Source organism: Emydura macquarii, unplaced genomic scaffold (genome assembly GCF_026122565.2).
Source record: "Emydura macquarii macquarii isolate MOO-44397 ecotype Brisbane River unplaced genomic scaffold, CSIRO-AGI_Emac_v2 contig_2636, whole genome shotgun sequence".
Lineage (NCBI taxonomy): Eukaryota > Metazoa > Chordata > Testudines > Chelidae > Emydura > Emydura macquarii.
The window spans coordinates 15,694,009-15,710,402 of NW_027132773.1; the positions used below are offsets into that span (position 1 = coordinate 15,694,009).

Genomic DNA, 16,394 nt, shown 5'->3' on the forward strand with positions numbered 1-16,394 from the left:
ATTAAAGTCAGTGGAGACTGGGGACACTCAGCACCTTAATAGTAGTGCTCAGAGTCTAACACAATTGGAGTCAAAAGCATCATCAGCTAAGTGTGGTTTGTTAGTTTTTTTTTCTGATTGCAATAAAGGCACTTTCTCTTTGTTATTGCATAATGCAATGTAATATTTTTCAAGTAAAAATAAGACAAGAAGTAATTAGACTGAATTTCCAGTATGACAAACAATGTATTACAAGGTATACTTCCCCTCCCAATTATATCTTTAAAAATTCAAGCTTGCTTCCTGAATAGAAGCTATAAAAAGAATTATGAAAAGATGAAATCTCAAGATTATCAATTTTGTATGTTACTGTATAAATATCTCACAGGCATGTCTCAGGATACCATCATTTTGGGTGTGTATTAATGCAACTGTTCCTTTTTTCCTTGATTACATATAAATTATGTTCTTTATATTTATAAACTCCATGTTCAGAGAGTAAATATTCAGACTCTGCAAGATTTAGCTCAGTGGTTAAGTATTCAAAGCCAATACAGCAGTCTGCTTTTAGTGATAACAGTAGGAAAGAAAAAATATTCTAAAGTAGCCTGAAATATGCCAAAAAATCTCAGTGATATTTCTTTCTCCTTTTGGGATCTTCAGCTTGCTTGTGCGCTAGTGGATGAATGAAAAGCTACAGGTCTAAAGACATATTACTATATTAACTTCATTTATGCTATACGGATACCACTGAAATACTCTAGATACCACAGTGATTTTCTTTTATTACTTGAAACAATTAATGTTAGAGAGAGATGGCTAAATTACTTTATAGCTTTATAGGTTTTTATACTAATTATTTCCTCTTCTTATATTTTAGGGCATCCTGTCATTCCTGCAAACACTAATAAATCATGGGATCTGAAGTTAACACTACTAAATAAATGAATTGGTTAATCTTCTCTGACCATCTATACATGCTCCATCTTCACAAAGTTTATCAGTTTTATGCCATCAAGGAGACAGTGACCTTCATTTCCACAACATGCCTGTTATCATTGGACAAGGTGGTTACGAGGTTACCACTTACTTTCAGGAAGAAAGTCTTTGTGCTTCTTTGGCATTCACCATTTGACAAATGCAAGTATTTGTTTTATCAAATGACCAGCATTTACTGAAGTTAAAACCAGTAACTGTGGTATGCTTAAGGGCCCATCACTTTTCTGAAGACTTGAGTTAAGATGAAGGACATGACACTCAAAATTCATTTTCTGCTTGGCCTAGCTATCATTGCATTAGTACGAGCTGTAGATAAAAAAACAGACTGTCCTCAGTCATGTACATGTGAGATCAGACCATGGTTTACCCCGCGATCTATATACATGGAGGCTCCAACCGTGGACTGTAATGATTTAGGCCTTTTTAATTTCCCATCCAGACTACCTGCTGACACACAGGTTTTACTTCTACAGACTAACAACATTGCAAAAATTGAATACTCAATAGACTTTCCAATAAATCTTACCGGTCTTGATTTATCTCAAAACAATTTATCATCAGTGACCAATATTAACTTTAGAAAGATGCCACAACTTCTTTCAGTGTACCTTGAGGAAAACAAACTTACTGAGTTGCCTGAAGAATGTCTGTCTGGACTGAACAATTTACAAGAACTCTACATTAATCACAACTTGCTTTCCACAATTGCACCAGGAGCTTTTATAGGCCTTGATAATCTTCTCAGACTTCATCTCAATTCAAATAGCCTGCAGATGATCAACAGTAAGTGGTTTGAAGCTATTCCTAAACTTGAGATTCTCATGATTGGTGAAAATCCGATCATCAGAATCGAAGATATGAACTTTAAGCCTCTTATCAATCTACGCAGCCTGGTTTTAGCAGGCATAAATCTCACTGAAATACCTGATAATGCTTTGGTTGGCCTTGAAAATTTAGAAAGCATCTCATTTTATGACAACAGATTTGTTAAAGTGCCCCATGTTGCTCTTCAAAAGGTTATAAATCTAAAATTTTTGGATCTAAATAAGAATCCCATTAACAGAATACGAAGAGGAGATTTGAGCAATATGCTGCACCTAAAAGAGTTGGGAATTAATAACATGCCTGAACTAATTTCTATAGATAGTCTTGCTGTTGATAATTTGCCAGATTTAAGAAAAATAGAAGCTACCAATAACCCCAGATTATCCTACATACATCCAAATGCATTCTACAAACTTCCCAAGCTAGAATCACTCATGCTCAATAGTAATGCACTTAGTGCCCTGTACCATAACACCATAGACTCTTTGCCTAACCTCAAGGAAATTAGTATACACAGCAATCCAATCAGATGTGATTGTGTCATCCGCTGGATTAACATGAATAAAACTAACATTCGATTCATGGAGCCTGATTCATTATTTTGTGTGGATCCTCCAGAATTTCAAGGCCAGAATGTGAGGCAGGTACACTTTAGGGAAATGATGGAAATCTGCCTCCCACTAATAGCACCTGAAAGCTTTCCCTCTACTCTGGATTTAGAAACTGGCAGCTATGTTTCCTTACACTGCAGAGCAACAGCAGAACCAGAACCTGAAATATATTGGATAACACCATCAGGTCACAAACTTTTGCCTAATATGATTACTGATAAATACTATGTCCATTCTGAAGGAACATTAGACATAAGTGATATAACACAAAAAGAAAGTGGACTATATACATGCATAGCAACTAACCTAGTTGGAGCAGATTTAAAATCAGTTATGATTAAAGTGGATGGTTCTTTCCCCCAAGACAGCAATGGATCCTTGAATATTAAAATAAAAGATGTGCAATCTAATTCTATTCTGGTGTCTTGGAAAGCAAGTTCTAAAATTCTAAAATCCAGCATTAGATGGACTGCTTTTCTGAAGACCGAGAACTCTCAGGCTGCACAGAGTGTTCGAATTCCATCTGATATAAAGGTATATAATCTTACTCATCTAAATCCATCAACTGAATACAAAATTTGTATAGACATCCCCACCATCTACCAGCAGAATAAAAAACAATGTGTCAATGTCACCACAAAAGGATTGGATCTTGCAGTGAAAGATTATGAAAAGACCAACATAATCGGATTCCTTGCCGGTCTTGGAGTTCTCTTGGGAGTCATCTGTGTGGTATATTTCTACAGCTGCATTTCAGAAGAAATCAACTGTGATGCAGGACACAGCTATTTAAGGAATTACCTGAAGAAACAATCCTTTTCACTCAATGAGCTTTATCCTCCTCTAATCAGTCTCTGGGACAGTGGCAAAGAGAAAAGCACAGCACTGGAAGTAAAAGCATCTGTGATAGGACTACCAACTAATATGTCATGAAACACCAACATTATAAAACAATTTCTGAAACAAAAAGCACAAGACTGCAATTTGTGCTAAGTAAAAAGGCAAACAAAAGTAATACTTTTAAGAAATCAGAAGTGTGGACATTGCTGCTGCTGTTGACAAATGGGAATATGTACTGATTCAGCATAAAAGATTTTTAACTAACTGGCTTCTAAGGGTATTGTGCCAACCAAATACAATTACTCCATTTTTTAAGAACTTTCATGTGACTTTTCAGTCTGGAATACAGTGCAAGTAGCCAAGAACATTTTCTGTAATTTTTTTAATTAAGTAAGAGTAGTAGAACTCAGCAATACCTCCTCCTGTGCTGTATTACACACACTAGCAGCGTGTTTTTGCAGTGACCAGATAAACTATAATTGACACGTGGTGTAATGAAATGGACAAATTCTGTAGAGTAGACACAGTGAGTATGTGAAACATTTTTTATGAGGAAAAATACATTTTTGATTAAAATCAAAATAGTTTTTGGCTTGTTTGTTTCTTAAAAAAAACCAAAAAAAAATAGAATCCCTATGCGGGCTTCTCTCTGACAATAAACAAATTCATTTTAATGTCTGATAAATCTCTCTATATATTTTCCAGTTGAAATACAGGTTTGACTGCATAGGAAATGTTTGCTGTTTTTTTAGGCTGTATAACTGCAATAAAAACCACAATAAATACTTTTATAAAGTAGTTATCCATACGGTTAAGAAGTAATAACTACATGTTTTACCTGTTGGTCATTAAAACACACACCACACCTTCTCAACCTCAAAGAGTAACATACAAGGAGATACTACCAAGTTAGATTTCTTTTTTACTTGGTGTCTGAGAATTGTATTTAATTATTAGACACAAATAATGTGTCTAATTTAATTATTAGACACAAATGGCTGCAATAAAAAGGCCAATTTAATCATTAATAGGGTTGCTTGGTACACAGAAAACTCACAACTTTTAACAGAGCTTAGCAATCTTTTTTACCTTTTGGATCCCTCTGTGGGTTTGCACACTTATGTTATAACAGCAACCACCATCAATAAATGGTTATTTATCTCTCCAGCTTTGAAGATGTGACATGCAAATAATGAATGATGCACACTGAAATAGTAGAACTGAAAATAAAACGAATAAATAAACTGAAAATAAAATGCCACTTGCATTGACCTTTATGACCTTCAAAATTCCCATTGAGTTCATTAGAAGTAGGGCTAGGCCTTGAAACAGCAAATGGACATTGCTGACCAGAATATTGATTCTAAATTTAAATCCTAACTCTGTTATATGGATGTAGTAAATCTGATTATTCCTGGATTCAATAGAAAAGGTAGTCCAAAAAGTGAGCTATGAGATGCTAAAGGAGTGCTGACCTCCAGTTAGTAGAAGACAGATGATGAAACTATCAGCAAAATTGCTACCTTACTCCAGTTAGTGATCGTGTATATAAATACTGAGAACTAAGTCAGAAGTTAAAATGGAGTTTCCCTTTAGGGAATGAAAAGAATACATTTAGGAAATTAAAAATGATTAAATTATTGTGTAAGTATCTTGTGTATGAAACAAAAAATAGGGCAAAAAGCAGTTTGGTTATTACTATGCTTTAATATTTTAAAATAGATTTTATCTTTCTGAACTCATCTGAAATAAATATTTCTCTGAATGACTGATAGCATTTTTGTAGGCCAGAATCCTAACTTTAAAATTCTCCAGTGCTCTCATGTTAATTGTTTTTTGTGTCCACCTGAAATCAGACATTTAACTTTTCCACTTATTCATGACCTGTTGCATACTGTAAAAATATCATTGGCTTGTAAGCATTTCTAATATAGAAAATCATCTCATTTTATCTATTACTAATGAATAACTCGCTTTCAAGTTAAAGTTGACACTTTCTGATTAAATCCTAGTTGTTTTTGACAATGTGCAAGTTATTTTCAAAAGATTTTAAAACCAGAAAGGAGAACACGCCAGTACTAATTTTAAAATATCCCAAATTTGGATCTTTATAAATTCAATATGTTTCACTGAACACAAATTTTACAAACCTGATGAATCACTATCACACACAGGCTGGCATCAGAATTTATCAGCTAGACATGCTCATACATCATAAGAGATTTCAGAACCTTGGACAGAGCTTTTAGAGCCAAGCTATTTATCAAAAACACAGTAGCTGAAATATGACCTATTACAATGCAAGTACTGTATAGGTCAGCAAGAACTTGCTCATGTATCTTGTATGTTAATCTTTGGAATCTAGCTACATTTAGAATCGGTTACGGATATAGCAGAGGTGAGAATCTCATTTGTTTCAAGCAACAGTAACTCAGCAACGGTATGAAATATCGCAGCAAATGAACACCTAATGATAAGCACTAAAATGAAAAAAATATTTTTGTTTCAGCTGAATAAATACAGCTGTTCATACCAAATCATCATACTATTTATTTAAAAATCTAGTCTAGATTATCTATTAGTGAAGAAAATGCATTTATTTGGCTATCTAGGAGGGCATTTATTTTTTCCTGTAATCCTGAGACCTGACATATATCATGCCTAAAAGTTGGTCAAAAGCACACCAATCATTCTATATGAAAATGTACTTAAATATTTAAATTAGAGATTGATTACTATACTGTTAGCTGTTTAGATGGAAAAGATTCCACATCTCTTGTGAGATGGAGAAATTCATTACAATAAAGTGGTTCTGTCATTTACCTCCCATGTGACCCTAATCAAGTTACTTCACTCCATATCTCATTTTCCCCATCTATAAAAGAGGGATAATGAACTTTAGCTTCTACTAAAAGCACTTTGATGTCTACAAACAAAAAGTACTATATAATAGTTGTGTTATTTTAAAATAGGGGAAGGCACTTCTATCCTTAAATGACCAAATATCAATTGACTTCAATGGGAGTATTACCTGCATGAAGACTATGGGATTTGTCCATTAAATCAGTGATTCTAAAGCTGAGATCTATGGACCACAAAAGACCTGTGGAATTCTTTTAGGTGGCCCATAGAATTAAATGTCTTGAGAACCAAGCAACAGGAAAGGAGTGTTGGGAGCAGAGATGTCCCATGAAAGATTGCTCTCTTGTGATATGGTCTGCAGAATGAAAAGTTTAAAGAACCCTTCTTTTGACTTTAACTTTTAGGGTTTACTAGTAAGATACAAATCAGACTGATTGACTTAGACACTAAAGATAATAAATGTATCCCTTTAAACAGGTATGATACTTTTCAATATCTATATAATTTTGCAGGATTTCATTGGAGTTCAAATATGTTTTAGTCTTAGATTTTCCTCGGACTGATAGGAAAGTGAGCAAGTAGAGTCACATTTTCTTTGATGAAATTCTGTTTACCATAAACATTAAATGGGAAAATCTTTTGGAGATGGGATAATTTAAACTTTTATCAGATCTTAATCTTTATATTTACTCACTGGAAGTTTGTCTCAGGTTTTTTTGTTTTTTTTTTACATAAACTACATTTTTTCTCAAATCATTGTTCTTTGATTAGTTCAGTGTTAATCTGGTGGCAGAGGTATATGTATTAGCTACTCAAAAGCAATTAAACGAAAAAAGGTTGGGCTCAGAGGGAGAATGTTACAACCTCAAAACTAACTATGTGCAAAAACATCACATTGTCACTTTTTTTAAACAATTAAAGAATAAACTTAAACATTGCCATAAATTAGATTCTATCTTCTCAGGCTGCAGGTAGAATCTAGAATTATTTGGTAGGTTCCAAAGTGCAGGCACACAGTTGTGCATATAAGCACAAGGTAAAGCATGATGAGCAGAACATGAATTTATGCAAATCCAAACCTGCATAAGAGAAAACTGCTGCACAGCCTTTCAAAGGTGGGGCATATAGACGTGCCTCATTTTGATGTGAAAGATTGCACTCAAACCCATATCTCCTCAGATGCACCTATTCTCAACCCCTTTCAATCTGCACTCTGGAGCATAAGGGAGAGGCCATGCAAGGCTTTTAAGATTTATTTCAGTTCATTACAGTTCTTAAACAAGTTTCTGACTACAAGTAGCTTCTACTCATGCTTGTAACAGAGCAAAATAAACCTTTCCCTCCTGTCCACCAACTGCACAACAATGCAACAGATTAAGACCCAAAGGTGAAAATCTGGCCCCATTGAAGTCAGTGCCAAAATTGCCATTGACTTCAACGGATCAGGATTTCACTCCAGTAAATGCACTCCCCATACTTTAAAAAGATACCAGCTCAGTGCATAGGTGTGTAGTACAAAGACAGTTCCCAGTGAGCAACAACAGTACATCCTAACAATTTTGACAAAATGGTATTAAAGTATTCAATTTTAACAAAATGGTATTAAAGATATATATCTGTGATTGAAGTATACATTCATTAGCTTTCATGAATGTCTGAATTAAAAAAGAAAAATTAGAAAGCAAAGAAATTAAGAATTAAATTTACACTTCTTACCCAAATAGCGTCCACAACTTTACTCTATTCCAGCAGATACAACACAAGTGATCTGGGTTACACAATCCAAATGCACAAGTTAACGCCACTAACACAAAAAGGCATAATATTTGGAGGTCTCATTCATTCTTCCATCGATTTCCTATCCCACAATGAGTGTGTGCGTGCATGAGTGTACATACACAGGTATAAATTAGCTAAGAAATGATGGTATTAACTCTTTTTACACCACATTTGCAATCAATTCCTTTAAGAACTAAATTAACAAAATTCTTGAAAAGCCATTCATTAAGGAGTTTTCTATGGTGCCATTATAAATCATATAGTCAGTGGCCTCCATTCATCCTTATCTCCTCAAACTTTCACTTAAATATGGTTGCATTGGGCACATTTTTATATGATTAACTTTAAAAAGGCCTATATAACACTTTCCTCTGAGCCTACTACTAAACTGCTCTAAGTCTATTGGTGCAGAGTTAAAGTCATGGTTGACTGAGTGAGAGTCATCTTGTTTAAGTAGTGAAAGCTTTACTTTTAAATTCCTAGTTTCTATCATTATTATGATGATGATTAATTATTTGTATCACCATTGTGGCTAGAAAGTCTAGTCATGAACCAGGACTCCATTGTGCTAGAGCTGTACAAACACAAACAAATGGTTGTTTTTAAACTAAACACTCATGAGATAGTATATGGGTAAAATCACCTGAAACCTCAACTAAAAAGCAAAAGGTTTTGGCTGAGCGTTTTCCAATTATTCAAAAATAATTCTTACATAGGGCTGAGAAGACCAGGAAATGCTATTCGGAGGTAGGAGCAGGCTATTTAACCCATGCCTCTTTCATCAGATCTGCTGGAGCAAAGACCTATTCTTGCATGAAGTGAAGCCTCTGTCCTGCAGATTTTAGAAGGTGCACTTCGTAGTAGACTTATGAGGCCGACAGAATGGGGAGAGCAAGAGGATTATAGGGGAACAGTCAATCAGAGGTATTCCTCATGCTCCACCTGTGACTCTTGTCTTTTCCACATGAGGTCCAAAATTAGGATGTGCAGCTCCCATATGAGTAAGTGACCAACCACAGAAAATCCTGTAGGGGCTTGTTATGCCCCCATTCCCAACCCCTCAACCTGACTGGCGTTAGGAAGCTTGTCAAGACCCATAAACAAACTGGTGTGACTGATGGAAGTCTTCTGCTGCCTGCATAGAAACTGATGGGACTCCCTCCCAGGCCCACATGCCTGCAAGCCCTATGCTCTTCAGTGCTCAACCAAATTGTCCCGTCTCCCTGAAAGTCTTTGGAAGCTTCTAAGCTCCCAAAATAAAATGAGATCTCTGGCCACTTGATGAGCCTACGTAGAACAGGCAATCTCCCAATGATCCTGTTTAGGCTTGTTAGGGGTCTGATGAAGCTATTTAAGTTTGTCAGGATCTGCCATGCCTAATAAGGGTCTGAATTAGTAAGGATGGTTATTGTTGCTAAGCCTAATAAGGCTTGGTTCAATAACCACACTGAGGCTCACAGCAGGGCAGTGAGGTCCTGCAGAAATTTACTGAATTCACCAAAGGACCTGCAGGAGGGTGGCATTACTCCATTCTACCACCACCTTGTGCTCATCTTTTCCACTACATCCACATGCTCCCATTCTCCTTTACTGTTGCTCTCCCTCTTCCACCACCTTCCCTACCAACTAGTATCACATATAGCCACCTTCACCATGTCCTTCCCTTCCAAGCTCCATGCTTGTCCCTCACACTAACACTCTTCCTATAGTCTGCCTAAGTTCCACAGGAAATGAGCACTCTAGGAGGTCTTGAGGTTCCTGGGGCTAGTGGGGAGATTCAATAAAGTGTGTGAGGAACCTCACAAAAGAGAAAGGAAGCAGTGTAAGGCAATCACACTAGCTACTTAAATTTCAGTTTTTCAAGGATAGAGAATAGAATTGTTCTACACACACGTTTGCCTCTAAAAAAAAGAGTTAGAGTTTGGAATGCAATATCATAAAATCACTCTTAATTGACTTCACTTAAGTGAATGGTCCCTGTCAAATGCATGAATCCAATAACATTAATTTAAATGTCTTCTACTTTCTGTTCTCAAACTAAAATATGGCAAAAAAAAGTATTAAAAAAACTTTCTATTAAAGTACACTTTTTGAGTGTCTTAATTTTTACAGAGATTAACTGATTCACTTCAATTTACATGCTAAAGATTTTCTCGACCAGGCAAAAGGCTAAACTCCTCCCTCCCCCCCCCCGCCTTTTATTAAACAAAAGCTTATCTCTTCAACTCTAATTTGTGTCCTATTTTAAAATCATCTGAAGTTACAATCCAGTTTGATGCTACTATTTAAAAATCTTACTAATAGATCTGTATCTGGTATAAATGATCATATTTACACATGTTAAGAATGTAGTTAAAGTTCTAATTAAAATTCTAATCTTTGGTCATATCCATTAGATTTTAATGATGTGAATCCAGTAAATTAGATTTATCTACTTCCATCTATCTACATTTGTCTGTCTCTTCTGTCTCACCCCCTCCCACCCTCACTCCCCACACAGACACTTCCTTCCCACTTCTTTTATAAGGTGGCAAATAAAATTTGAGAATGTTTTGGACTCTGGTGTATACCTTTATTTAGGGTGTCTTATTTCAGGGATCTCCAGCTCAGTTTAGGTCCAGATATAACCCACCAATTTTCAGGCCAATATTTTTTTGTTTGTGGATTGTGAGGCAGAGCCAATCAGGTTTATTGTGGAAATTCATTGTGACCTTAATTATACAATGGTTGTTGTTACATCATGATGAATGCCTTACTTCATATTTACACAAGGATTTGCAATATGCTCTAAAAGGTTCCAGTTCATGATTTTTCTAAATTTCATGAGATTATATTCCTGAGTTCCCTCAGTGCACAGTAAGTGACTCAGATAGTACTTGGGAATGCACATCTTCCAAATTGCCACAGTAAAAGAAAAGGCAGAATAAATTACATGGACCAGCAAACTACTGACTAAATGTTTTTTTCTGAACTTGTGTGTGCTATAGGATCGGTCTACACTATGTGAACAGAAACTGCACAGTTGATGAACAAATTCATGATAACTCTTACAGAACTTTACTGAGAATTATCTACATTTTAATATCACAGTATGGCTTCAACACTTCAAAGCTTGCTTGTCTTATTTTCTATCTAACCTTGCTCTAACTAGCATATTTATTCTGTACACTGTAAGCATAAACCCACTACATAGTTATATTTCATTTTTTCAAAGATGGAAAATGGGATTGTCACACAACTTTGCTTCTTTTTCTTTTTTCTTTTTTTAATATACTTATCTTTCAGGAATCCAATGCATTAAAGTCACTGTTTATTGCAGTTTCAAACTGGTAAATGCAGAAGTTGAGTAGGATTTGAAATTGATTTTCCTTATCGTCATATTTTAATGCCTGCAGTACAAATATTGTAAACTTCACTCTGGAATGTGATACCAACTACAGAAGACATTAAGGCAGCAGTTGGTTTTAGGATATCAGAAGAGGCATTATCCAAGACATAACACTGAATAGTCTTATTGATGCAGTTTTTCAGTACAACACCTACAATACCTGAGTTCTTTCTGTTGGGCAGATATTAATATGTTGATGAATACTGTGTTCTGTTGAGATAAGGATAAACCTTTACTTCCTGGTAGCTGCATTTCATATAAGAACTCTGTTACATATTTGGGCAAACACTGCTTAAATGTCTCACATTTATTTTAGTTCTTGTTCAGGATAACAGTCACATGCACACAAAATATAACTCCAGTTATTACACAAAAGCCCTGGGAGTCTCAGTCTCCCTCACAGTTTCCCTGCTGTTCCAGGGTGGGAGTAAACTGTGTTGGGTATTTGCTGGCTGGTGTGTTGGGAGGATGGATGGATGCAAGGAAGAGTTGGGGGTGGATCCAAAGCTCTGCTCATGATCTGCAAAGACCATTGTCCTGTCCCATCGCTTTGACCACGTCATCACTCTCATTGCATCTCTCCACTACCTCCCTCTTCTGTAGCACATCAGACATAAGCTACTTTTCTTCACTATCAAGGTCTCACCCTTCTTATCTTCTTTCAATCAGTACTGAATGGTTGATTCCAATCTCCACTGCCCATCTGTTAAGATTTCAAACAAGCATCTTTGTTTTCTCCCACACTGTCTCTTACACATAGAAGGGTTACCCCATCAACACCTGCAAAACTAATGGATTATCCTCCTTCAAATCCCTCCTTAACATTTACTTTGCCATTATGCCAAGAAAAATCTTGACAATGGTTAGGCCAATGATGTGCTGAGTTCACAACCTATCATGTTGACCAATATTGGTGGATTCTCTGTACCTTGAAGTCTTTAAATCATTATCTGAGGACTTCAATAACTCAGTCTTAGCTTAGAAGTCTATTACAGGAGTGGATGGGTGAAGTTCTGTGGCCTGCATGGTGTAGGAGGTCAGACTAGATGATCATAATGGTCCTTTCTGACCTTATAGTCTATGAGTCTATATTTTCTCATTGAATCCTTATAACTGTCTGCTCATATCCATCTGTTGTCTCTTGTTTTAGACTTAAATTATTAACTCTTTGGAGTAGGGGGTGTCATTTTGTTCTGTGTTTGTAGCACCTTGCACAATGAAGCCTGACCAAAACCAGGAGTCTTAGACGCTATGGTAATAAATAAATAAATAAATAAATAAATAAATAATAAATAGCAATAGCAATAATATTCCCTGCCCCCTTCCTGCCCAATTGCTTCCCCTTCCTTTTCCCCACACTGCACAGCCTGCTTTCCCTTTAAGAAGAGGTTTTAAAAGTTTGATTTTTGTAATATTGTTCAATATTCAGCATCACTGAAACTGTTCTATTTAAAAGATAATTTCTTTATAGAAGAATACAATATATATATATATGAATACATGCCCAGTTTCAAAGCCCTAATTCCTCTCTGGAAACCCATCTTTTACTCACCATGTGCAAATATCATTAAAATCAATGAAATATTTCATTATCGCCTCTAATATTCAAAATATATTGCTCTGCTGCAACTGCTAAAAAGAGAGCATCTTTAACAAACAGCCTGTGGATGAAACTGTGGATAAGACACAGGACTGATAGTAGGGAAACCTATGTTTAGCCATCTGTAAAATGGGGTATTATTCTAAGATAATTATACTTTCCTACCTCACAGGGATGTTGAGAGTCTTAATCTGCAAATATTTGTGAGGAACTCAGCTACAATGACAATGGCGTCAATAAAAAAGTTTATTAACAACCGCCATCACCAAAGATTGAAATTTTATATTTTTGGAAGCCATACAAAGAAATCTCTCTACAACACAGTCACTTCTATTTACTCAAGAGAGGTATGAATGCATTGTTTGATAGTGTCATTCATAATTATTACTGATAATGCTATTGGTGTTCATGGCAATTTATAAACAAACAAAATAAGGCTCCTCCTGCACTGAGGAACTATAAATCTAAATTAATCTAGTTTAAATTGTCAATGTTTCGGATGCTCTTATGCTTTCTGCAGGAGGATATAGGAACTTGGATTTTGCCAGATCAAGTCCAATGGCCTTCCTCTGGCATTGGCCCCATGCTTTAGAGGAAGACAAAAATCCCACAATGCACACGACCAACTGATTTCTGCAACCAGGCAGTGCCCTGAAGCAAAAAAATTTGATTACTCTTATCATAGCTTGCATGTCTACAAAACTACTTTTATTTTAAAATTACCCCATTGCAACATCTGACATTAAAATCTTTTGAATATTCCACAGGACTGACTAAATGCTATGTAAGGAAGTGTTTTTATTTGGTTGAATCTGGCATTATCTTCATTGAGTGACTTCTTATTCTCTAATTCTATAGAATATTATGAAAAAGAGTAAATAAAATGTACGTGATTAAATTCTATCCATGAGTAAATGTCCTTCAGAATTCTGAAGCTATCACCAGTAAATGCATCTTTAAATCTTTAGAACAAAAACAAAGACAAAGCAAATTAAAAAAATCATATCTATATGGCAAAAAGTAATAGTAGGAGTCACCAGTGATTAGTGGCAATTGACTTTACAGTGGCTGATTGACCATAAGATAGTACACAGAAAGTACAAGGAACTTCATTGTTATAAAACGACATTTCATTGCTATAACCATGCCATTTTCTGAAAACAGAAATGGGCTTCTACCCAGTTAAAGCAAGGTCTTTCAAAACCCATACCACTTTTGACAAATGAAGAGAAAAACTGGGAATAATAGTAATGCAATTCCATCTAGTTGATTGCAACACTATCACAGAGGGATACAAAACTGCAATTGTTATAGCAAAAAGCCTTCCAATCTCCAGTAGAAAGAAAAGGATTGATCTTCAGAAAGGAAAACTACATAGATGGTACCCAAATGATCACAAATCTGGACTGTATTTTTAGAATAATGAACAGCATTCGTAAATTTCTGTTATGAAAAAGCCTATTGTGGTATAGATTTTGCCAACTCCCTCCCATATAATTATTATGAGCATTTGTCAGAGCAATCAGAACCTGGGCAAAACCAAAGAATGGTGACAATGGAATTTCCTTTTACTCCTTGTTACACAAAAATATAGTTAACAACTTTGAAATCTTGCTTCCACACAAAATATAAAATTAAAAAGCCTGTCTCACTAAAGAAAATCTAGCAAACCACTTATACATGGGCATAATGTTAAACACATGGATCGTCTCACTTACATCTGTGGGATTACTCTCATGCTTAACACTGCACAGATGTTTAATTACCTTGTTGGGAGGGACCTATATAGACTCAGACTCTAATGTCAGAAGGGACCAATATGATCATCTAGTCTGACCTCCTGCACAATGCAGGCCACAGAACCTCACCAATCAACTCCTGTAATAAACCTCTAACCTATGACTGAGTTATTGAAGTCCTCAAATAATGATTTAAAGACTTTAAGATACAGAGAATCCACAAGCAAGTGAGCCATGCCCCATGACACAGAGGAAGGCGAAAAACCCCCAGAGTCTTTGCCAGTCTGTCCTGGGGGAAAATTCCTTCCCAACCCCAAATATAGCAATCAGTTAAGCCCTAAGCTTGTGGGCAAAACTCACCAGCTAGACACCCAAGAAAGAATTCTCTGTAATAACTCAGAACCCACCCCATCAAACGTCCCATCACAGGCCATTGGCATATCTACCTCCAGGAGTCAAAGATCAGTCACTTGCCAACTAGGCTGTCCCATCATACCATCCCCTCCATAAATTTGTCAAGCTCAGTTTTGAAGCCAGCTTGGTTTTTTGCCCCCACTGCTCCCCTTGGAAGGCTATTCCAGAACTTCACTCCCCTAATGGTTAGAAACCTGCATCTAATTTCAAGTCTAAACTTCCTGATGGTCAGTTTATATCCATTAGTTCTCGTGTCCACATTGGTGCCGAACTTAAATAATTCCTCTCCTTTCCTGGTATTTATGCTGCCTTTAATCTGCAAATTCATAGCCGTGGACAACATTGGGAGTTCTACCACAGACTGAGATATCTACAGACGTACTACTGCAGGTGTGTGTATAAAGCTACACATATTCCATGTCATGTCCTGTGGGAGGAGAGGCAGGCAGGGTCTGGTAACAGAGCAGCATAATTTTCTCAGTTAATCTGTAAAACAATAAGTCGTTTTTAGGCAGATAGTCACAATACACAATTGTGTGTTTAATTTGCAGTAATACAATTCTTGTGGAAATATTTTAATATTTGGGGTAGAGTTAAAACTCAGCATCTTCTACCAGTCTTGTCATACAGTTTCCCATATACTTTTCCCTTGGTTTTGTATCAGAAAATAGACTACTTTCACTACTATTTTCCACAGACAATGAAAAAAAATTACTTTATGCACATTTACAGTAGCAGAATAGATGTTTTTCTTCCAATTTATTTTTTTATATGTCAATATTTCTTCCCAATCTGAGACAATGCAAATGCAATCATGCTGGATACATCTCTCGCTCAGGCAGTGGGCGGCAGACCCATCCTGGCTTACAGACAGCCCCCCAACCTGAAGCAAATACTCACCAGCAACTGGGTTTAAACAGAGACTTGGAGTGGCTATCTCACTACCGAAGGTAAATTACTTTGCTCACCCATTCTCACCTCCTACTCAATGGTCGTCATTAGGTCTTAAGTACTGGACTCCACCTCCCCCATTGTTCTCAATGCACCTGGATATCTATAAGATGCCTCTGTGTTACCTATTTTCTGTATTACTGCATCTGAAGAAGAGAGCTGAAGTCTCTCGAAAGCTTATGTCTGCAAATATTAAATTTGTTAGTCTTTAAATGCCACAGAACTTTCGTTTTTTTAGAAAATAACAGGAAAATATACCAGAATCTAGAATTAGAGAGAGATTAAATTACCACCTCATTTTTCTGAGTGATGAAGGCGCAGTGTCAAAAGCAGTTTTATTTCCACTCTCCTTGACCCTCGCTAACTTTTCAACATCTCTAAATCTATCTTGAGTTGATTGGATACAG

General features: G+C 36.1%; 2 protein-coding genes across 4 annotated transcripts in view; one reads left to right on the forward strand and one right to left on the reverse strand.

Annotated features, from left to right (window-relative positions):
* IMMP2L (inner mitochondrial membrane peptidase subunit 2) overlaps positions 1–16,394 on the reverse strand; it is a 781,125-nt gene that overhangs the window by 376,625 nt on the left and 388,106 nt on the right. Inside the window, exon 4 of one of the 3 annotated variants that reach the window (XM_067564216.1) lies at positions 15,400–15,522. The exons of the other annotated variants lie outside the window; for them this stretch is intronic. Coding sequence (XP_067420317.1) covers positions 15,441–15,522 — 82 coding nt within the window. The 3' untranslated portion in view covers positions 15,400–15,440. Of the gene's footprint in view, positions 1–15,399; positions 15,523–16,394 lie in introns of those variants that run through there. 3 annotated transcript variants of the gene reach the window in all.
* Positions 1,221–4,555, forward strand: LRRN3 (leucine rich repeat neuronal 3). The gene has a single exon (XM_067563960.1). It carries the CDS (start codon positions 1,221–1,223, stop codon positions 3,345–3,347), a length of 2,127 nt encoding a protein of 708 aa, XP_067420061.1. The 3' UTR covers positions 3,348–4,555.